Below are 22,431 nucleotides of genomic sequence, written 5' to 3'. Positions count from 1 at the left end.
GAGGAGATGCAGAGGTTGGGAGGCAGGCAAGGGTACCTCCTCTTGCTGCTCAGGCCTCCAGGTGAGTAGTGCTTTGGAAGAAGCAGCCTGCTTGCTTTGTCGTTCCCCTCCTGCCATGCACAGATACTGCTTCCTAACTGTGGTCCCTCCCTGTCCATGGACATGTAGGGGTTTTGCGGTGGGGGTGGGGGGTTTGGGGGAACAGGGCCAATGATGTCTTTAGCTCAAGGCCAGATTCTCTGCCTTGACACCTGGAGGGTGCCACCAGCTGGCAGATCTTGTGGTCACAAGGCCACATGAACAGGGCCTCAGCATTTCAAAGTTGCCCTTTCCTCTGATACTGACACCGAATGGCCCAAGCCTCCATCCCACACACTCCACAGAACCCAGCAACTTTCCCAAGATTTCATGTAGATGGCTTAGAGGTTTTTTAAAAAATCCAGCTCAGAGCCTTTGCCTTTAAACCAGAGCATCGTAATTAATATTAATGTGGGTCTAAATAATTTTGTGCTTTGTTTATTCTTCCTGGTCTATGTTTATTTTTCTCTCCTTTATCATTTTTTTTCTACTTGTTTGGAGGTTAAATGCTGTTTCTTTTAGTTTAGGGGTTTCCCTCTTTTCTCGAGGTTTCTCAAGATGCCCAGGCTGATTTAAATCTGCCATACCCTCTCACTAAAATTCTTGCTCCCATTAATTCTTCACTGTGCTCACTTCTTGCCTCTTGTTTGCTGTTGTCTTTCCCCCTTCTTTTATTTTAAATTAATTAATTTATTTATTTTGTGAGAGAGAACACAAATAAGGGAGGGTCAGAGAGAGAGAGAGAGAGAGAGAGAGAGAGAGAGAATTCCAAGCAGGCTCCACACTGTCAGCACAGAGCCTGATGTGGGGCTTGAACCCACAAATTGCGAGATCATGACCTGAGCCAAAACCAACAGTCCATGCTTAACTGACTGAGCCACCCCGGTGCCCCTCCCCCTTGTCTTGATACATTCACCACAAAGGGTGCAACAACCTTTTACCTAACCCTGTAGGTAACACAGGGTTGGGGGCTGTTTCATGTTGCTGAACTTCTTAGAGCCCTTTGGCCATGAGAACCCTCTCCCTGCCCATGTCCCTTCTTAGGTCCTAGCTAGTCATTATGTTGGGTCCCCTTTAACTCCAGGTCTTCTCTCCCAGAGCTCCACCCCCAGGCCCTCACCATCCTGGACCAACCTACCTACCCTCCCACTGTTACTATCCCTACCTTGCCCAGTTTTTCTCCCTGGACGTCTTGTTACCTGAACTCATGGTTAGCTCTGCTTATTTGTTAACTGTTTCTTTCCCAGTAAGTTCCACAAGGGTGTCCTGCTCACCACCATGCCCCCAGGGTCTGAGGCTGAGCCTGGCACACAGCAGTGCAGACAACAAGGAGTGAGTATCTGTTGAACAAATGGGTGAATGCCGGCAGCAGAGTCCTCAGTGGGAACATCCACCTATCAATCCCAGTGTAGCTGCAGCTGGTGCAATGAGGAGGAAGAGAGGTCTCCTGAGATCCCACCTCTCCCCCAGGTGCCCTCCCTTTGCATCCCAAAGACCCCCACCCGCACCCTTAGCTGAAAAACTGGACTCAGGGGAGCAGGCAGAGTAACGTACTAACGTTTTTAATACAGTCTGATCAGATCAATTCACAGCACCAGGTCACCCTGGGCCTGCTCACACGTGACACAGCCGAGGTACACAACAATGTCCCCACCTGCCAGCTCTCCTGCCTTCCTGGCTACCAACAACACTGAAACCCGCTACTTCCCTGACCAGACTGGCATTTTTAAAATTTTGCATAAAACTATTTCTTCCATAGACTTCAAACAATCAACTAGCCAAGTTAATTATGGTACATCTAAACAAAGTTTAATACTAACCCTAACGTGTGACTGCGGTTTACAAAGAGCTCTGTATCACCTGGGATAGCTTTCAGTAGCAATTCACTACAACTGGTCCTAAAAAATAACAATAATAATAATAATTAGAGAATTAAAACCCAACAGCAAGTTGAATGGTTAAAATCACATAAGAACTGGAATTTGGGGTGGGGGTGTCCTCAATAGCCCAGCTTGTCCTAGTAGCGAAATGCTAGCCTCTAGGTAGGGCTCAGAAAGGTCTGAGGCCCTCCAAGTCAAGGGTTAAGCTCAGGGGCTCTCAGAGGGCACTCACCCCATGGTCCATGGGATGCTGTAGGCTTCCAGCTTTCTTGAAAATAGTTGGGCATCAGCACTGTGTAAGTGGGTGGAGACCCTGATGTGGTTTCTCTTAAGGGATATGAGAAGGGGGAGGGGACCCAAATCACTGAGGTCCCTGAATGCCGTCACGTGTGGGTTTGGGATTGGGATCACTAAGAATTGGGCACCAGGAATTCCAGCTTCCACCCATTAGAGAAACCGGGACTGGTGTGGCCTTGGAGGCCTATGTAGTGTTTTCTGCCCTTGTCCCATACCAGGTCTTGCAGATATTTCTGCAGAGTATCAGATGAGAATCTATTTCTAAAGACCACTGAAGGGATGGGTGGTGGAGAGGGAGCGGGTGGGGGGGTGACAGGGTGGGGGGAAGGGGGAGTTAAAAACGAATAAAAATCTCTCAGCTACAGAACCCAAAGACATTACTTCCCTCCGCATTCACAGCATTTCTCAGCGGTCCCCGGTGGCCATTTCCGTGGGGACACAGCATCTGCCTCACTTCCCCTCAGGCCCCATGGGCTGCTGGTCAACCTCAGGATCTACTAAAGATGATGCAAACGCTGACTGAACAATCTGAAACCCAAAGGACTCGAGGAGAGACATGTTCTGCTGGGGAGAAAAAGGTGAGCCGAGGGCAGGGCCCAGGTCCCCCAGGGGGCCCCCAAGCGCCCGGACATGCACCTTCTGGATGTGTTTGTTCAAGTAGGACTTGGAGCGGAAGAAGCTCCCGCATTCAGGGCAGGGGTACTTCTTCTCCCCGTCAGACTCCATTTTGTTTTTGGGGACTGCCATGTCGCAGGAGAAGGAGCCATTGGTGCTCTGTTTCTCAGGCGTCTTCAGGTCACTGGCGTCCGAGAGGTCACCGTAGGAGTCAGAGCTCTCAATCGGATCCTGATGTGAGCATTTCTGGCCTTCTAGGAGAAAACAAAACACACAGGAGAGATGAGGCCAGGCTTTGGAGATGCCCCCTCCTGGAGGGGTCGGGAAAGGCCAGCTCATAGGCCTGTGGAGGGCAGCGGATGGCCAGCCACTGCCCTGGCAGAACCCACGGAGGTTCAGCTGGTCAGTCTGGGAGCCTGGTGTGCCTATGGGCGTGAGACAGCAGGGCCCTGGGGCTGCCAGCCTCCCTCGCCGCGGACTCTTCATGCAGGTGCACGTGTATCGCTCACCACCATCTCAGCCTGCTTCAAGGAAGAGGGTACGGAGAAGGGGCCTCCACTGCTTCCACCCAGAACAACTCAAAGACCCCCAGTTCCTAGGCACTTTGCTGGCTGCCCCTGGGGGTAAGATGGCTGTTCTGATGATGCTGAACAGGTATATCAATGGCCTCACCTCCACACCAGACTAGCTGCACCCTAGCAAGGCAGAACCAAAGCCGTGAGGTCCTCAACCCGGCAGACCCCACTGATGGCTGAGACAGAAGCCAATCCTTTTCCCAATGCTGCAAACACAAGCCCTGCCCTTATTGCCTTCCTTCTGCCAAAACCCATCCAGGGCCCAGCAGCCAAAGCATAGAGATTAAAAAGTAACTTTGAACAACTCGGTCAGCTGACTGTCCCCACACAGGGCTCAGGACAAGCTGGGCCTCAAGACAATCCTCATTGCTCTGCCTTGCCCTGCCCACACTGCAGTCCACCAGTCAGAAGCTTCCTGCCTAGTTCAGAGAGCCATGCCGGGAAGGGAGGTCTGTGATGGGAGCGTGGAGCATGCCATCTCTGCCATCTCTGCCGTCTGCCAAGCCCCTGGCATCATCCCCAAGGCAACAACTAGAAATACCACAGAACAACCTGAATCAACACGTGAAGGTGGGCCCTAGGGAGCTCTCTGCAGACCAACTCCAAGTCAGAGGCAGTCACATATCTCATTTATCGCCATGCATTTCACAAACGCAGCCAGAGGCCCGCCAGAAAGGGCCGCTCACAGCAACCAATCACCCCTATCAAGGAGGAAGCCAGCCCTTGGCTCCCCCTTGCCCACAGGGTCAAAGAAAAAGAAAGCATTCAGCCGCAGCTCCACACCATCCTTAAAGGGCCACAGGCAATGGACAGGCCCAGAGTGACTCATCATGCAGGACTTGCTTCCAGCCTTGGGCCCGGGGCATCCCTGCAGGGCTCCAGACAGTGGGGGCTGGCCAGGAGCAAGGGAGGAAGGCTGGGGAAGAGGAGGCGGGGGCTGGATCTTGGCAGTGCCCTAAAAGCCTCACTCACTGCCCTGGAGTGAGATACCCACTTGTGACTTTTGTCCTGGAGGCCACTGCCACTCAGATCTCAGAGCCTCCTTGAGGCGGCCAGCAAGCCGGCAGCCTTCCCGCCTCCCCACGCCCGGCCCAGCGCCCCCACAACACAGTCTGCGCAGAGAAGCAAAGTGCAGAGCAAGGGGTCGCTTGCCTTTGTTGCCATAGGTCCTGGCGCAGTGGAACGCTGCTCCCCCATTCGGGATGGGCTCCTGGTGCCTGGAGACCTGGGGAAGGGGAACACCGTGGTGGGTTTTAACATGGACCTTTAAGTAGGAGGCAGAGGAGAAACCTAAACAAGACAAAAGGAGATGAGATCCCGCGGCCAGCACAGAGGTACCTCTCTGCTTCCCCCACGCCTCTCCTCTGGCCGCTTTGGCTAGCATTCCCAGGTCAGCTGCACCTAGAAGGGGCCCCCTTGTTGGTTCAAAAACGGTTGCAACCACAGGAGCCACCTGGCTCAGGACGGGTGGCACTGTCCTCGAATCGGCTTCTCTGCAGAGCCCACTCTGCAAGGCTGAGGTGTAGGACCCAGGCTGGCTGCCTGGAGGGATGGCCTGAGATCCTGCTCCTGCCAGGGCCAGAGGCCAAATGCCCCTCGGCTTGCTTGGTGCCTCAGTAATGAGCGGTTGGAGAAGATGTCCCACAGCCCCAGGTCAGCTGCAGAGACCCTGGCTAGAAATGTAGTCAGAAAAGCAATGAGGCTCAATGGCAGCCACAGGACTCCAGCCAGCAGAACGCCTGCTTAACACTTGTAAAGGCAAACTGCACAACAAACCAGATGGAGGCAAGATGAAATCCCAAAGGAATGCCTCCAGGAGTCCCCTTCCTTCTATCTAGCAGGACATGTTCTATTTTGCTAACTTTCTCACTTTCCAAATAACTGGATTTAGTAATTCTTCAGACCTTCTGAGGAACAACAAAAATAGCAAGTTACATTAAAGAGGCTCAGTCAGCTCTTATTCACGGTCATCTTTTTGGTTTGGGTTTGGAGCATCCATCAGGTTCACTTAAGGAGGAAAAAGAGATAATCTTTGCCTTCATTTTGGAGGAGGGGCAATCCAGCCATCTTGAAAACTGCAGCAGCCCAACCCAGATGTTCTGGTCAGTTCGAGCCATACGATAGCTCACGCTGGGAAGCATAGATCTTGGGCCAACTTCCACACCAGCCACAAGTCTGAGGACATGAAACCAGGTGGGCCAGTCAAAGGAAATTGACTTGGGTTTTGCAGGAAGTTGTGTCATCAAACTCCACAGTGGTCAAGGATCAGGACGCACTTTCAGCAGGAACCGAAGCATTTTAGCATAAGGTCCACCTGGTGTCTAGTGCCCTTTAATCTACTCCAGATCTGGTTGACACATTCTCAAGTGCTTTTATTCCCCTTTAAAATTACAGTTATAGGATAACAGTGGGATCCACTCTGAACATGTCAGAGGCTGCAGGGTGCTGTGTAATGTCTGCACAAGTCTGATTTGGCATGGCCTTTCAAATGCTGCTGGAACAGTTTATTAGGTTCACTTTTAGCAAGTGATAATGGTGTGCCAGGGCCCAGCACGTTGCATGCTTTATTCTATAGAATTCCACCAGTCACCCTATGAGCTGGGAATTATGAGTATACCTATTTCATAGATGAAAAAACAAGAGGGTTGGTAAGGTTAAGTGACTTGTGGTCACATGTACAGCTACTAGATGGCAGAGCCTGGACTCCAACCCCAGGACCATGTGCTACCGTGTGGTCCTTAACCACTGAGCAGACTCTTTAGTAGGCCCTGGCCGCAGAAACATCCCTTGGATTTCGGTGGTAGGTTTCATTTATCACCATTTCCCCTTACGTATTTCCGCCATATTGGTGGGTTAGAATGGAAGCAGCCAGTAGACAGGAGCTGACCTGTGAAAATCTTTAACACACACTCCCCTGACAGTAGCAGTTGGTGGTTTCGGAGGAAAGGGGCACTGAGTGACTGTTCCTTTCTTTCCTGATACAGCTACTCTATAGACCCCTGGTCCAGTTTCTGGAGTCCTGCCCTGCCTAGTAGAGCCAAGTTATCCTGTGCTGTGACCAAGTAGTCTGCCTGGGGCCAACCAAGGGGGACAGACTGGCTTAAGAGGGTCCCATATAAACATTCTTATGAGGGAGGCTCCAGTCAGGAATGAGTAGACAAGGCTAACAGGAAAGAGGACCTTAGCCCTGCCCCCTGGGATTGGTACTGTGGCCCCTGGCAACCAGCATAAGATACCAGGCCTTTCCAAGAACATCACAACTCCATTTTAGAAGGGATTTGTTTTGTTTTTGATTTTTAATTCCCGTGGAGCCTCGGAAGTGGTGTGAAGCCCTCTCCATGGTATAGCAGAGCAGGTCCACTGAGATTAAAGGGGACGGGAAAGGAGGAAAGGAGCACCGGGAATTATTATATTTACTCCTTGTGGAAAGAACTACACCAGGGGAACACAGCAAATGCTCAATGAAAATCTGCTGTGTTTTCCTGAAAAACAGTCTGAGAAACACATGGCTAGGTCCTCTTAACTTTACCCCAGCTGCAGACTGTACTATCTATAGAAAACCACATGGCAGGGTAGTAGGAGTGGATCCACAGCTGCCATTTAAAGCCCAGAATTTAAACACAGAGCAACTCAGCAGCCAAGTGTTGGGATAAAACGGAAGCTGAGTTTCGGAGAACACATCTTTGAAGCCAGAAACGTTTAGTGGGAATTCTGAACTCACCTGCCCATTCACCACTGATTAACCAAGAACCAGAGAGGCAGTTTGATACAGGCACCAGAATGATGTCAAGACAGTGAGCACACATGTGACTTCACTACAACCAACAAGCTAGCCTCCCCCGCACTCCAGAGATGAAGAGTTCACAGCCAAAGACTGCTGCTCCTCCACGGCATTTTCTTGCTTGGTGCGCTGCAATTTGCACTCCAGAAGCAATCTCCTTTCACAAATTCCACTTACACAGAGGGGTCAGGGACTGCTTTCTTCTTGTCCAAACCCTGCTGGGACCATGCCCAACAGAGCTGTGCTGGAGGGAGGCACTAAGTAGGTGTGTATCAGCTCAGTCCAGGGGAATGGCAGGCTGGCTGTGTCCATTACTGGCACCGGTGACAACTTGCGTGCTCACCTCTCACTGGGGAGAAGGCTTCCTCCCCTTTAAGCAATGATGTTGGAGTTCAAATGCTGTCTCTGTCAAAGGCAAGTTTCCAATAAGCTATCCCTCTTTCTCATACCAGTACGTGTGCATATATACAAAGACCTTGCTACAGAAACTTTTTAAAAAGAAGAAAATCATGGTGAATCTACCAAGTCCTTCTCTCCTTCCCACTATTCAGCTCAACTCATTTCCTCAATTTGAAAATGAAGAAACAAGCTTTTTCTAGCATCAAAACTCCTTCCACTGCAAATAATCTTCCTCTACAGATGGTATGACCCACATCCTGGTATGTCTCTAGGACAAAGACAATGTCATCTATTTCAAATGCGGGGCTAGAGCAGCCAGGTTGCCTGCCTCCCTTCTTATTCTTCATGGGCAAGAGTCGTTTGTGTGGCAAAGACTGGTGGATCTATAGGTAGTTAAGTTGACTGCCTGAGATTGAAGGGTGTCAGAGGGTACCTGATCCAACCTCGACCATCTGACCATCTGGCTGACATCAGCCTTTGCTTGAACCCTTGTGGACATAAGCACATTCATTTGTTTGTGCTCCTCTTCCTATATCACAGCCTTGGTGGTGGGCAGGGAGAAGAATGACCCAGAGTTTTCTGCATTCTGATTCCAGGTCTCGATGTCTTTGGTATCCTTATCCTCTTCCTTTTTCTTTTTATTTCCTCAGGAGTCGTCTCCTTCTATTTCTGCCAATGAATGAGTCCTGAGATAGAATCCCGCTCCTTCACTTCTTATAAAGACCAAAATTGTTTTCTCTTCCTCCTGTATGCGTAGGAGGGTGGGACCAGAGTCCTCTTCGTCTTGTTGGAGGGATGGGGCTTCCCATTCTGACTCTGAGACCCAGAGCTGTTTAGCCTATGATCCAGATCTAGTCTTGGCTTTTCTGAGCAAAGGTGAGCTCTGGTTTGACTCTTCCAGCTCCCCCAGTCCAGTCACGTGGTCTGTGGCTGCTGCCCAAGTCCTGATGTACGCCAGTTGTTGGCTCTGCCACATCAGCTGTCTCCTAACTGGGTCGACTTTCCCTGCTGTTCCCTGCTGCTCTCAGCTCTTCTTTCCTCCTGAGCTGGGCCCCCAGGGGCCGTGGCCCTGGGTCTCCCGTTCAGTTCTTGCCCGACTCGGCAATCTGAGCTAGGCTCTGAGTTTCATCGTTAACATCCTTCTCTGCTCTCACTGTTTTCCAGCCTCTGGTCTCTGACCTCAGTTCTCAGATGGAGAACCTCAGGCTTGAAAACTTGACCAAACACCAAACGCCTGCTGATGGCATGTTGCAGGTTTAGTTATTTGTAAGGAGCCGGTCGGGGGACAGGGGGGATTCTGTCAGAAAGCCAGGTTAGGATGAAGCAAGATAAAAAACCAGCTTTTTCTAGAGCTGGGGCAGCCACAGTTAAGATGGTCAGCCACAGCCTGATAACTCCCTGCACGCACAACCCCACTGCCCACCCCCCAGGGGAAGCTCCTGCCAGAAAGGGTTCAACTGACGTGTCAGAAAGTAGGACAGACGCTTAAGCAACTTTTATTTCCACCTCTCCACTTTCACAGCAGATTTCCTGGTGGTACAAACATCTATATCCAGTGGCCTTCAAGGCAAACCCCAGGTGTGCAATCCCAGGGAGGGACCCAGCTCCAGGGCACCAAGAACACCCAGCTACTCAGCAGTCTCCCTCCACCAACGACCTCAGGGCATATGGAGACAGCAGAAGCACCCAAAGATTCCAGCCAAGGACTGCAGGGGTGCCTGGTCCAAACCAGAGTGTCAGTGAGCTGTGTCTTTCCTAACACTGTTACAAAGCGCAAGGATGGGACCTCCCAAGGATGCAGGTCCTTGTGGGGAGTTCAGAGATCTTTCACCTACCTTGTCTCCTGGGATCATCACAACAACCCTACGAGGTAGGCAAGGCAGGGTGTTCTTAACCCCATTTAAGTGATGAAAAAACAGGCTCAGAAAGGGGAAGGGAGAGCTCAAAGTCACAGAGTAGGGCAAGGTAGGAGGGGCGTGGACTAAACCCTCAGTCCAACTCCAGTTCAGTACTCAATCCACTAAGCCATACCCAAGACTTCCAGAGGCATTGGGACAAGAGAGTCCCAGGAGAAAGGACTTCCCAGCAAGGTCCCCACCTGGCCAAAGCAAGCACACCGTGCAGAAGCATCTTCATGCCCACCACAGACGGCTGCCCCAACCTTCGGCACAGATACGGCGCAAGCCTCCTCCACTGACACTGTGCTTGCATGACACAAACCTTAGCCCTCCAACCACCAACAAGCCCTGGCGGAAGCTCAGGGGCAGGCCAGACTTCATCCAACACAACACTGGGGCCACAGAACCAGACTCCACCTAGGCCCACCTCGGCCTCAAGCACACTGTCCTGCTCAGAGCACCGTCTACATTCCTGTCTCATCCAGGCCACAGTCACCTGGGTTTGGGCTCTTTCCTGACCATTTGTGTTAGAAACTTTCTGCCCCTTGTCCATCTCCAGACTCAACCTCCTTCCTTGGTTGCTGAATTTCACATGCCAGTGAAATCAGCCAGCCAAAGCTCTCAAGCAGGACCCTCTTTTTCCCCCACTTCTTGGGGCTTAACGACTCTCCCACCAACCTCAGTAGTTCAGTGGTGTCTACGAAATGTATCCATCCTGCCATCTGCCCAGCACATGTGTTATGAGCCCAGACTTGGAAACAGTACTCTCTCCTTCCGTTCCCACTTGCTGATCTCCTGGGAACTCCTATCCCAAGCACCCCAAGTCTGGGAAGGAAGAGGTGGCAAATAGCCGCCTGGGCAACGAAGGTGTTTATCGTTCAGTGGGAAGGGAGGGCCAGCCGTGCAAGGAGTGGAGTCTGAGGCAAGGTGATCAGGACACCCCTGGCCTCCCACACAAGCTCAGGCCCATCCCCTGGAAATGAGGAAACAGCAGGGAGATTACCTCGATTACAAATACTGCAGAAGTTGCTGGGCCCCTCACTGTGCTTCTTCAGGTGGTCTGCCATGTACGCTGCCCGCAAGTACTTCCCACACACCTGACAAGGCACCTTGTCTTCATGACAAGCCAGGTGGGAGCGCAGACGGTCTCGAGTGGCAAAAGAAGCATTGCAGGTCTGAGGGCAGAAAGGAAAACGAGATGAGGTGAAAACTAGCATCACATTCCTGACTTCCCACCAAGCACACCAGGAAACAAAAACGGTTTCTGGCCAACACATAGACTCCCTGTAATAAAGAGAGCTTTACATGTGGCTCATGCTTTCTCCCCAGAATGGCAAGTAAGCTGCTCTTATTTTCCATGATGCCTCCTCATGAGACACCTGAGTTGGAATTATTGGTTCCAGATGGCTACCACAACATGTCCAGAGCCTGGCACATTAAGTTCCACACTCCTTTACAGAATAAAGAAAGATGAGGCATTTGTTCATTCTTAAACATGAAGAACTGACTTTAGTTGCACTGACTATAAGTGAATTTACAGCAGTAAACTGGCATGTGAACAGACCAGTCTTCCTGTTCTCCATCCTGAGTTTTCTCTACTTGCTTTATGCAAAGAATTCAATTTATCCACTTTATTCAAACGTGACATTAGTCTTGGCCATGGGGAAATGGAAAGGAAAGGCAGGACGAAGCACAGAGATTACTCCTTATAATACTCTTGCGGGCTTGTATTGAGAAAGCAGCCCATAAAGTGATAGTCGATTCTGCTAACGTGAGAATTGAGCAGAGAGAAGGAAGGCTGCATGATTCAGAAGCATTTGTGGGACATGAAGCTGGGGAAAAGCTGGTAATGACAAGAATGATACCACCCCACATTGATAGAGCATGCATTCTGTGCCAGGCAGGCACCACGATTAGCCTTTCCAAGACACTGATCTCCTGCAATCCAGCCTTACAGCAGCCCTCCAAAGCAGGCCATGTTATCACCCTCCAGGGGAGGATAGCCATAGAAAGCTGTGGTGTGAGCACCAACTCCTAGCAAGACCCTGAGCGGATGACCCAGAAGCTGACGGTCAGCACCAGCATCCTGGGAGGCAGCCCCAGGTCCCCAGGCATTTCCTGTACCCGAGGGTCTGACTCAGTCTCAGTCCCTGACCTCTCCCCACCAAGAGCCCTTCCTCATATGGGGCTCACCCAGTTACCCCAGCCTTGGAGGTCACAGAATGTCAGGGAAGTCCTTGGGAGAGTTATAGTCTGGTGACGTTCAAGCTGTTTTGGTTCCATGGAGATGTTTTAGAGGTTCATGTCAAGTCTGACTCCTTTTCTATGTGTGCGTGTTTACTATTTTAGAACCCCAAGAGAAAGCAACATTCACCTTTAAGTGCATTACAGAGTGACCATTAACCCACTGAAGACCCGCCACCCCATTAACTCTCTAGAGTGGAGCTGCTCCTGCCGTCTCTGTTTAACAGAAGCATAGCCTGAGATCCCGAGACCTCAAGGTAAATGTCTGAACCCCATCACCTCAGGTACAAACGTTTATCTCCTTACTGTGTAATCAAAGGAAGACACCAATGTATTCGATATCGTGGAGGCTAAAGACACCTCTGTTCCTACTCCAGTCCCAAACGTCTGTGCACATCAGGACAGGCCTTACCATTCTCGGTCATTAGCTTTTAAGTAAATGTTAACACATTTGAACAGAACACCTTATGCTAATGAGATACCAACTGTAACTGTTTTATGCCTTGAGTTTATTCATTTGACAAATGAGGAAGCTGAGTGTGGAGAGCGATTTGCCTGAAGTACAGGACTCTACTACTAGAGGAAACAGCAGTCAAAACACTGCCACTGCCAGGCCAGTCCCCTACCCGTCCTTTCTTCCCAGCTTCCCTGAGGTATCCCTCCCTTCCCCACTTTACAGCTGGCCAGACAGAGGCCCTGAGGGGATATAGGACTGCTGGAATAGGAACTAGCCCCTGAGCCTGTGCCCCTCCCATTTCCAGACTTGGCACCCATAGCTTCTGGAGAGTGAAAGGTACTGATATTTTCTTTTTTTTTTTTTAATTTTTTTTTCAACGTTTATTTATTTTTGGGACAGAGAGAGACAGAGCATGAACGGGGGAGGGGCAGAGAGAGAGGGAGACACAGAATCGGAAACAGGCTCCAGGCTCTGAGCCATCAGCCCAGAGCCCGACGCGGGCTCGAACTCCCGGACCGCGAGATCGTGACCTGGCTGAAGTCGGACGCTTAACCGACTGCGCCACCCAGGCGCCCCGGTACTGATATTTTCTAACGCAGTGTGTGGGGTGGCCAGGACTCCCCTGAAAGGGAGAGGTGACAGAATTTGTGCAGACAAACTCGAGCACTCAGGTGACTCAGGAAGCATGATGGGTGCTTGGCCTCAAGGCCCCAAGTGGGCCCCACCTCAGGGACCTCATGATCCAATCGTAGGTGACAGTGGGGAGAAAATTCCATCTTCCAACCAGCCCACTGGCCTATAAACCAGAGCAGGGGCTGCCAAAAACACCCCCAGGAGAGAGGGGTGCACCTGCCTTTTTATCTGGGGATAGAGCCAGCTTTGCCAACCAGTGACTTGAGGACCGGCTCCCCACAACGAGAGGCAGTGTGGTCTACGCCTTAGGACTCAAAGGAACCAAAGATGGACCAGGTGTAAGAAAGTGCGGTCAAAGACACATTCAGAATTCCATCTTCCGCGGTCCCTGGGAAAAGCGCCACTAGAGAGATGTGAAAGCAATGCCTTGTTTCTCTTGCCAACCTCCTTTCGGGGTCTGTCCTTTAAAGCATTGCTTGTCACACTGTGCTACCTAAAGATAATGGACAGCCAAATCTCAATTATCCACAAGTAGATTATCCATTTGAGGGATTAGCTAGGCAAAATTAAAATCCCAGACCAAGCAGATTTTCCCCGCCCCCCTCCTCCATTGATTATCTTTCAAGGAATGAAAGCTAACTTTGGCCTGAGCAAACATAATTAGGAATAGAAATCTGCTGCTGGGGGGGGGGGGGGGAAGCACAAACACAACAAAAACTTTCACTGTATTACAAAGCCAAGCTGAAGTGATTGTTGGCTTCTCTGTGCCAGAATTGACCCTTCATGGCTCAAGTCTCCAAGATTTTCGGGGGGAATTGTCAAAGTGTACAAGCCTGAGTCTAGGCATGCCCGAAGTTCAGACAACACACAACATAAAGAGTCTGGGCACAGGACACAAAAGAGTGGCCAAAGGGGAGACAGATCCCAAAGAAAGGGACACCTAGAATCTCTATACTGGGGCCACTCAGGAGAAAGACATTTCCCATCCTAGAGACAGGGAGAAGACAGAGGGTCCCTGATGGGACAAGAGCGAGCCAGCATAGCATGCTCTGATCACCACTGATGTTTGGAATGGCCGCACCTTGCCCCGGCCCTGTGCACAGGCAGCCTGTTGTTAGGAGCACACCTGCCGGGTCCTGGCCCAGCCACCCTGAGCTTGGGCCACCTCTGGTCATCACCACTCAACAGAGTCCTAGTCATGCTCCCTTCACTCCCCCGACAGTTTCTCCCCATCCCAGAATTCCTAAAGCTTTTCTTCCCAGGGGTTGAGCAGCTCAGGAATGGGGCCCAAATAGTATCAGGGACACTTAGTGCACATCCAACCTTTGGTGGCCTTTGAAGTCTGGCAGCCTGGGGGTAGGGATGGAGGCATGGTCTTAAGCAGTCTTTTTTATAGCCCTGGAAAAGTCTAAGGGCAATAAATGGAGGCCTAGTGCCATTGTCCTCACTGGCCCCCTTCTTGGGGGTGCCAGCTCCCTTGTTCCCACTTCAATTCATTCCTTCTCTAATGAGCTATCCTCCAGCCCAAACCACCCTAACTTGCCCCTGAGAAGTGGGGCGACTGGAAGCAATGGGAGAGGTTTTGAGTTGCTCTGGTCTCTCGGCTTCAGGCCAAACTCCACATGGAGATAATGCCACAGCCCCACTGCACCATTAAGCCAGCAATGCCTGAGGCATCTGAGCCAGTTAAGAGAGATTTGTGTGTCACTGCCAAGCCTGAGGCTTCATGCCCCAATATTCAAATGGCCTTTTCATGCAAGCTGTGGCATCAGTTTCTGTAACTGGCCCCTTTTGTCATCTATGGCATCAGGAGAGGTGGAGAGGTATACCCCGCGCCCAGCTCTTGCCCAGGGAACCAACTCCCAGAGAGCCCATCTCTTCACCTCTGACGCTTTCAGAATACACACGATGCAAAACAGATGCCCCTGCTGTTAAACCAAGTCCGGGCACAGCAGCTGGCCGGCCCAGAGCATGAAAGCCACCATGTCTTCACCTGCTGGGTCACCATGAGGGGCATTCTGGCTAAGGGGCTGGAGGTGGGGCCAGCAGGTCTGTAAGAGTGTGTGTTGGAGGGGCAGGGCAGGAGCGGGCTTGTACGTACACCAAGGGACAATGATGTCAGTGTTATGACAGAGACCAAGGACAAAACACACAAAGCCTCAAATGTTAGAATGAAAACTTTTATCATCACTCCTGTTATCCCCGCGGAGGCTGCGGGGGCTAAAGGGCACACCACTGGGATCTGAGGGGGGAGGTGTCTACATCTGCTTTCTCAGCCCCCAAAGCCATATACTGGGGTGACCCAATATAAAGCTACTGGTTAGTCTAGTTCCTGAGCAGACCTGCTAGTAAACCTCAAAAACACAAAAGTCTAACTCACTAGCCAGAAATGAAAGCAGGACCTGTGTGAGTGGGAAGGGAAGAGGGCAGCACGAGTTGACCCACTTGGAATTGGTCCATTCTCCTCTGGAGGGGGATTCACCCCTAGAGTAGGGGAGAGGGGCAGCCAAGCCCCATTCTAGAAACCCCACACCTTAGGGGAGGCCATTGTAGGGGAGGGGAAACACCTAAACCAGTGACTTAGTTATTGGGAAAGCACCAGACTCTAAAATCACCCCAGCAAGGACAGGCAGGCACTCAGCAGTGCCATCTGTTAAAGGGGGAGAAAAAGGCAAGAGAACCCAGAAAGAAACCTGGAGGCTATGAGGGGGATCCAGAAAGGAGCTCCTTACTACCCCTGGGGTCCCTGAGCTGGGAAAGACTCCAAGTCACACAAGGAGGAGCTGGGCATCATGGGCAGGAATCACTGTGCTGGGCTCTCCGAAAAGCAGGGGTCTCAGAGCAACCGCCATTCCCGTTCCCCTCCAGAGAAAACCCTCTCTGGGGAGGCCGAGGCTAGCCTACAGGCCACTGAGTAAAGGCCCGGCTGCCCTCTGAGGCAGTCCAGCCCTGCCTCAGATATCCTGGCGGGGCTGGGCAGAAGAGAGCGCTGCTGGAGTGTGCTGGGCCCAGGTTTTCAAGGGCTGGGAATGATTTTTTTAGAGAAAGGGAAAAGGTGGTGTCAGGAACCGAATGGGACGACCTCCACAAAGCAGGCTGGGCAAAGTCCCATGATGGCAGGTCGCTAGGAAGAGATTCCAGGGGCGGCAGGCCGCTGCTGCTCCCAACCCACACCTGGAAAAAGGGCAGAGAGTGCAGGTTACCCCCCCAGGCCACCGGGCACGCCCCCACTGCCCTCTGGGCTCCTCCTACTCTGCCAGGCTGCTCAGCACACTACCTGGGAGAGTCAGAATGTGCTCCGTGATTAGAGAATCAGAGACAGAGAGAAGGCAGCGAGGCACAGACGGATCCCAGCATGCCCACCCTGCGTCCTTGTCCTTGGGGGAGGCTACCTGGCTGGCTGTGAACACCGACCACACCTGGCCCCTGGGGGCTCACTGCCCTACCTACAGTACGTCCATTCCTCCCTGCAGGTCCCCCTGAACCCTTCCCTCCCTCCTTGCCACCAACAGGATAAGAGAAACAGGTTATCCTACCAGAGGCTGTAAAACAAGCACCCACCACTCTGTCTCCCCCTCAGATGGCAGGAACTTGGCACGGGAGGGGAGATAGCCAAGAAGACACAGGCATTTTCCATCCACACAGGATTGCTCAGTGGTCAGGAGAGGAAATTCCATTTTCTGGTCACCCAGGGCCCCCAGATATTGTTGAAGCAGACAAACCAAGGGTAAGAATCTTGCCCAGCCTTCCCTACCTACTGCTACACAAAGAGCTCACAAGGAGGAAACCACCCTCCTCTCTAAGTCCTCAGAAGCCCTAGCTGATGGCACATGTGGTTCAGAATGAGTTAAACAGGTGCCAGCACTCAGAGAATGAGACCATCCACTCTCATCCTCCTTCGCTGTCATTCTTACTGCCACCCCTTGTGCCCTAAGCTCAGGGGATCCAGAAGGTCAGGGTGCCTGGCAGACAAGGGGTAAGAGCTGTTAGCTGAACCACCAGGAGCTCCTTACAAACCCTGCCCTCGCCATGGTAGCCCCTGCAAACTGCTGGGAACCAGAAGCAGGCCCAATGGGGAGCCAGTGTCCCCAGGATGACACTTGCACAATGTGACCCACCATTCAAGGAGCTGGCAAATGCCAGGAAAGGAAAGCCAAGCAAAAGAGCGAAGACAGAGGCAGGGTGGGAACCAGGACCCAGCAACCAGGAAGGAGGGGACATTAGCAGTTGGTGGGGGGGGGGAGAGGGGGCCAGGGGGAAGAACAAAGGATGAAAGCAGATGGAGGGTGGGGAGGGACAGAGGGGGAGGTGTGCAAAGCGGTGGTGGTCAGTCAGCCGGCCCAGCATACACAATCAGCTGGCTTGTGGCTGGGCTGTGAGAAACAGCAGCATTCTCTTTCAGCCCATCTCTGCCCTGGCCCGACCCCTACCTGACACTTGTGAGGCCGCTCAGAAGTGTGCACCTGCTTGATATGTCCATTCAAGTGATCAGGCCTGGAAAAGAGAACCAAGACGAGACTTTAAAACAAGACCTCAAAAGACAGGGCTACAAACTTGGCCAGAGCCCCCCCCCCCCCGCCCCCTGCACACACCCCGTTGGAGAGGACTCTCTCTTCCCCATCCTAGCGTGACTAAGACAAAGTCACCACCCAGCTCCACAGGCCCAGGGCCTCTCTGCCCCGGTTTTCTCTAAAGGGGGAAGGGAAGTGAGTGTCTCTGACCTTGCCTACCCCCCCACCCCCCCCCCCCCCCCCACCAGAAGCTCAAATGATTTCGAAGACCCGAGGAGGTGGCTTTAGAATGGGACAAGGCTGCCTTACTGAGGCCTTTCTGGGAGGGGGTATGTGTGATTCATTGTCCAGACTAAAGCCCCTTAGAAACTCAGTATTCCCCTCCCCCAGCCTCTCCCACCAGGACAGCCAATGAATGCCACCCGGATGGAATTCAGTCCCCAGAGGCCAAGGGATAGAGCCTTAAGTCCCCAGCTGGGCTGGTAAACCAGATGCCCGCTGGAGCAGGTGGGCAGGGGCTGCCTGACCGGTAAGACTGGTTTCTGGTTGGGGCCCCTCCGAGGGAGTTCTCCTTCTGTGGGTTCACACAGACACAAGTCCTAAGTATCCAGGCAAGTTAAAACCGGCCTTTTATTCTGAATATTCTCTTAAGATGAAAAACAAAATAGCCCTCTGCTCCCAGACAAGTCCTTAGTTTCCTATCAGGCTCACTAAAAAGTGAATCTAAAAGGACATCTTGACCCCCTCCTCTCTGTCCTGAAAACATAAAGATGATCTGTGGGTTCAGTTAGGCTCTGGAGCTACCAGATCAGAGGAGATCAAAGATTTTGGTGCTAGGAGACTCTGGGTGCAGAACTCTGTGCCCCATGATCCCAGGAGGCTGAGAAGGGCGAAGCTTGAGTGTGCCCATCCAGGATCGCCAGTGCTCTGTTGGGGGAGGGATTTGGTGGCAGGGAGCATAGAGTCCCAGATGCACTTGTTTCAGCCCCTCCCTGGGCAGCCATTCAAGCAGGGAAAGTCGGTGGAGGAAAAGCCTCCCGCCCCCAGAGGGGGCCCCACGCCTGGTGCCGGAAACACAAAGGGAGCCCGGGGAGAAGAATGGTGAGGCCCAGTGGCTGTGGCCAGAGGAATCCAGCCCCTTCCCACAAGGCCCAAAGGAAGACAGACAGTAGGGCATGCCTAGTGCCAGAGAACTTCCCTGAGGGAAGAGAAAGCAGCTCCCGACCACAAAACTAGGGCCATTAAAATACTCTCTGCTGTCTCCAAACCTGATGTGGCCCTAGAGGGTCAAGTGACTCCCACCAATCCCACACCCCCTGATCTCAGCAAGAAACTGTCCCATGAGCCAGAAACAGGGCAGGTCATGAGGAGGGACGCTATTCCTCACCTGGAGAAGCCTTTCCCACAGCTCTGGCAGATGTAGGGCTTGCCCACCGACCCATCGTGGGACCGCACATGGTAGGACATACGATCTTTTCTCTTGAACCGCAGCCCACACACTGGACAGGAATAGGGCTTCTCCCCCGAGTGGGAAAGCTTGTGCCGATTGAGATGGTACACGTCTCGGAAGATCTTGCCGCAGATCTCACATGCCACCTGCTTCCTGGTCCGGCTCCTCTTTCGGGGGCCATCGGGGTCCTCAGAGATGGGTAGCCCATTCTCACCCAGCCTTGGAGGAGGAAGGTCGATATAGCCCAGCTGGAGGCTGGTGACACCATGCTGGGCCTCATGCTGCCGGAGCCGGTTGGCATCAGTGAACACCTTCCCACACAGGCCACATGGAAGGATGCCTGCCTCCCTCAGGCCCCCTGGGGACCCAAACATTGAGTCCAGCAAGTTGGCCTTCCTTGGGCGGCCCCGGCCTCGCTTGCCAGTCAGGGGAGGGGCACTGGATGCCACATTGGGGAATGGGGAAGTCAGCAGTTGGGGGGACAGGGGTCCAGCCACCATGGGCAAGCGGTCCACCCCAGGTAACACAGGCAGAGAGGCTTGGCTGGCAATGGCTGCACCAGCAGCCCGGGCTGCCTCCTCCTCGGGCTGCATGCTACCTGCGATGCCATTGCTGTTGGCTGCCAAGGCTGCCCCATTGGTCATGTCCAAAGGGAAGCCCAAGTCCGAGGTCCCAGGGGGCCGAAAGAGCATGATGTCTGCCCGGGCAGGGGGCACCAGGATCTGCACATTAGACTGTTTGATGACTTCCTGGCAGATCTCAATGACCGACCTCATCAGTAGGAACTTGGCAGCCGTCATGAGCTCGGGGAAGCTCTCCAGGCGAACCACGATGCGGGAAGTGTAGGCGAAGTCCAGGATGTCCCCAAACACCTTGGAGCTGATGGTGTGCATCTCCAGCTCCCGGCTGCCCCCAGCCCCGCCGCCTGGAGCCGCCGCTGCGCCCCCCACGTCAGCGGGACCCCCGTCTGCAGCTCCGCCGTCGCCCAACTGGGCGCTGAACACCGACTCAAAGTACTCGCTGCAGGCAGCCAGCACGGCGCGGTGCGCTGGGAAGCTCTCGTCGCCCACCCGCAGGAGCACGTCGCAGAAGCGCCCGCCGTTTTTGCGCTGCTGGTTGAGGTTGTGTAGCATCTCCGTGCTGTGCCTGCTCACCTGGTAGGTGTAGCAGCCCGATGGGCCGCAGGAAGCGTCGTTCACCCGCTCCATGGCCGCCGCCCCCTCCCCACAAACCCGGCCGCGGCACTTGCCCGCCCCCCTCCCTTCCCCTAGGCAGTAAGAAACGGGGCGCAGTCGACGTATCTACACTCCCCACACGTGCCGGCCCCGGGCTCTGTAGTCTCGCAGGTGCCCCGAGCGCACACGCCCCCTGCCCGGATCGTACTGTCTAGACGGCAGGCCGCACCACCTCCCACATAGCTGCCCCCACCGATTGCGCGCTCCTCTCTCCTCTCCGCCCGCCCGCCTCCCTTCTTGGTCTACCTCCGGGGGGGTACGCGAGCAAAGAGGTGCGCCCCTCCTGCAAACGCGCCTGCCACCTCCCCTCCCGCCCGCCAGGCGGCGCCGGCGCGCAGCCAAAATGGGCGCGCGCGCGCGGGGAGGAGGCGGAGGGGTCTGCCGCGCAGGCGTGCGCGCGCGCGCCGCGGCTTTTCCCGGGCCCGCTGGGGGCGCGCGCTGCGTCCCCTGCAAAGCGCGAGCCGGGGCGGGGGCGCCGGAGCGGAGGAAACAAAAGGCGAAGGCGGCGGCGGCGGGGCGCGCACAGGGGCGGCAGCGCGGGCTTGGTCCCGGAGCCTGGCGGGCGGTAGCAACGGAGAACGCTGGAGCGAGCAGGCGGCGGCGGCGTCAGGATGGGCCCTTCCCCGGGCCGGGCGAAGGCGGCGGCGGAGCGGCGGCGCTGCGGCCCCGGCCTCCGTGTGTTCGGAGCGGAGGAAAGATGGCAGCGGCTGCACTTCCTCTTGCACTTTCACCCCTGGGGGGAGGAGAAGGAGGGGGCGATACCAACAACACCCCCCCTCTCGCTTGCAGGGAGGAAAAAAAAAGAAACGGCGAGCTCGGCGTGGGGGGCCCCCGGCGCCCCCGGCCCTGCACGTGCGCACCCGGATCTCTGGCCCGGGCCGCCCTGCGCTGCAAACTTTCCACTTTCTTTGTGCCGAGCGCCCCCCCCCTCACCCAGCCGAGGATGCACGTCCCCCCTTCCCTATTTATACACCCCCCCCCGCAGCTCCGCTCCCCCCGCTTCCTGCCCCCCCTCCCCATTCCCCAGCTCCGCCAATGCTGGCGCAGACTGAGCCCCCGTCCGGCCCCCGCCTCCCCACCCCGCCCGCGGGGCCGGGGGCTGCAGTCTCAGCCCCCCCGGACCAATGCAAACGAAGCGCCAAGCCAGCAAACCAGCTCCCACTGTCCCTCCCTCCCCGCCGAGAGTGGCGGCGAGCGGACGGGAGGGAGGGGGTGAGGGACCGAGGGGTGCAGATCGGGGCCCCCCAGCCTGTGGTGTGCACCCGTAAATGGAGCGGGCGTCGGTTACCCTTCGGAGCCCCACTTTGATGAGCGAAACCCCAGAAGTCTCCGGCGACCGCCTCCCTGCTCCCGACCCCAGAGAGGGCCCGGGGTCCTGGCTGGGGGCAGGCCGAACCTCCGGAGCTGCTTCTGCACCCCGCTCACTGACCGAACCCAAGGGGCTGCGTGCCTGGGAGAGCTGGGGAGATGAGGCCATCGTCCAGCCTTTCCCCCAAACACCACACGCCGAGCTTTGTGCCCCTGGGAGCGGGAAGTCACTAGCTCAGGGAAGCGACAACATAGAGTCAAGGGCGGTGGACAGGAGCAGGGGGCTCCGCGCACCCCGGCACCCCCCAGGGAACTGGGGTTACTGGAGGGTCCGGGGAGCGCCGTAAAGCCTCCTTGGGCCGATAGCATCCCCAGTGCCCGCAGCCCAGAGAGTCGACGAGCGCTCAAGCCACGGGCCCCGCCGGCAAGACAGGGCGCTTTGTCCCCGGCGGGCCCGGGGATGCTGCCGTGCGCGGGTTGGATACGGAGGTTCGCCTGCCCGGGAAGCGCTGGCGACCGCCGCCGGGCAGCGGTGCTTGGAGTTCGGAGCTGCAGGCACCGCGTGTGCGGGAGGGAAGTTCCCACAGTTGCAAAGAGGGAGCAAAGTATGTGTTCCAAACTTTTCACGGTTCCAAACTGAGCGCTTCCATTAAGAGAAGCGGTGTGAGGGGAAAAGCATTCTGGGTATTAGCATGCAAATGAACGGTCCCGGCTTCCAACTCCGCTCGGGATTCCCACCGCCGCGCGCCTGGATTTCGCTGAGCCACGCGCGCCCTGGGGGGCTTCCAGGCGAGGCGCCCTGGGGAGACCGGAGTTCGAATTCGAGACCTCGGCTTTCAGGTTGTGTGTTCTGGTGTCACTTGGCTGCTCTGAAGCCTCAGAGTCGGTTTCCTAGTATGTATAACCGGGACAGCAGCACCTGTCTCATGAAGTGATGAGGATTCAAAAGGTCACGTCTACACAGCACGCAATTCTGTGGTGGGTCTCTCTTCTCCCTCACCTCTGCCCTTCCTAGGGCGTAGTAGGTGCTAAACGCCTGTTGGAGAGAATACATGAAGCTTGGAGGCTTG

At 54.5% G+C, this 22,431-nt stretch overlaps 1 protein-coding gene across 6 annotated transcripts; it reads right to left on the bottom strand.

Moving 5' to 3' along the window:
• Nucleotides 1-1,624: 1,624 nt before the first annotated feature.
• PATZ1 (POZ/BTB and AT hook containing zinc finger 1) lies at nucleotides 1,625-20,947 on the bottom strand. Of its 6 annotated transcripts, none has more exons than XM_040464067.1 (5): nucleotides 18,756-20,940; nucleotides 17,288-17,351; nucleotides 10,527-10,698; nucleotides 4,598-4,735; nucleotides 1,625-3,121 (listed from the first exon to the last, which is right to left on the bottom strand). In XM_040464067.1, exons 1-5 carry the CDS (start codon nucleotides 20,024-20,026, stop codon nucleotides 2,706-2,708), a joined length of 2,061 nt encoding a protein of 686 aa, XP_040320001.1. In that variant the 5' UTR covers nucleotides 20,027-20,940; the 3' UTR covers nucleotides 1,625-2,705. The 6 variants fall into 6 exon arrangements, with proteins under 6 accessions (XP_040320001.1, XP_040319999.1, XP_040320003.1 ...); XM_040464065.1 differs by having other exon boundaries at nucleotides 1,625-3,124; nucleotides 18,756-20,939; XM_040464070.1 differs by having other exon boundaries at nucleotides 2,979-3,124; nucleotides 4,598-4,670; nucleotides 18,756-20,939.
• Between the last annotated feature and the right edge of the window lie 1,484 nt (nucleotides 20,948-22,431).

The sequence above is a fragment of the Herpailurus yagouaroundi genome, unplaced genomic scaffold (assembly GCF_014898765.1).
Source record: "Herpailurus yagouaroundi ecotype Mexico unplaced genomic scaffold, PumYag 428, whole genome shotgun sequence".
Classification (NCBI taxonomy): domain Eukaryota; kingdom Metazoa; phylum Chordata; class Mammalia; order Carnivora; family Felidae; genus Herpailurus; species Herpailurus yagouaroundi.
This window is presented reverse-complemented; position numbering and strand designations above follow the sequence as displayed.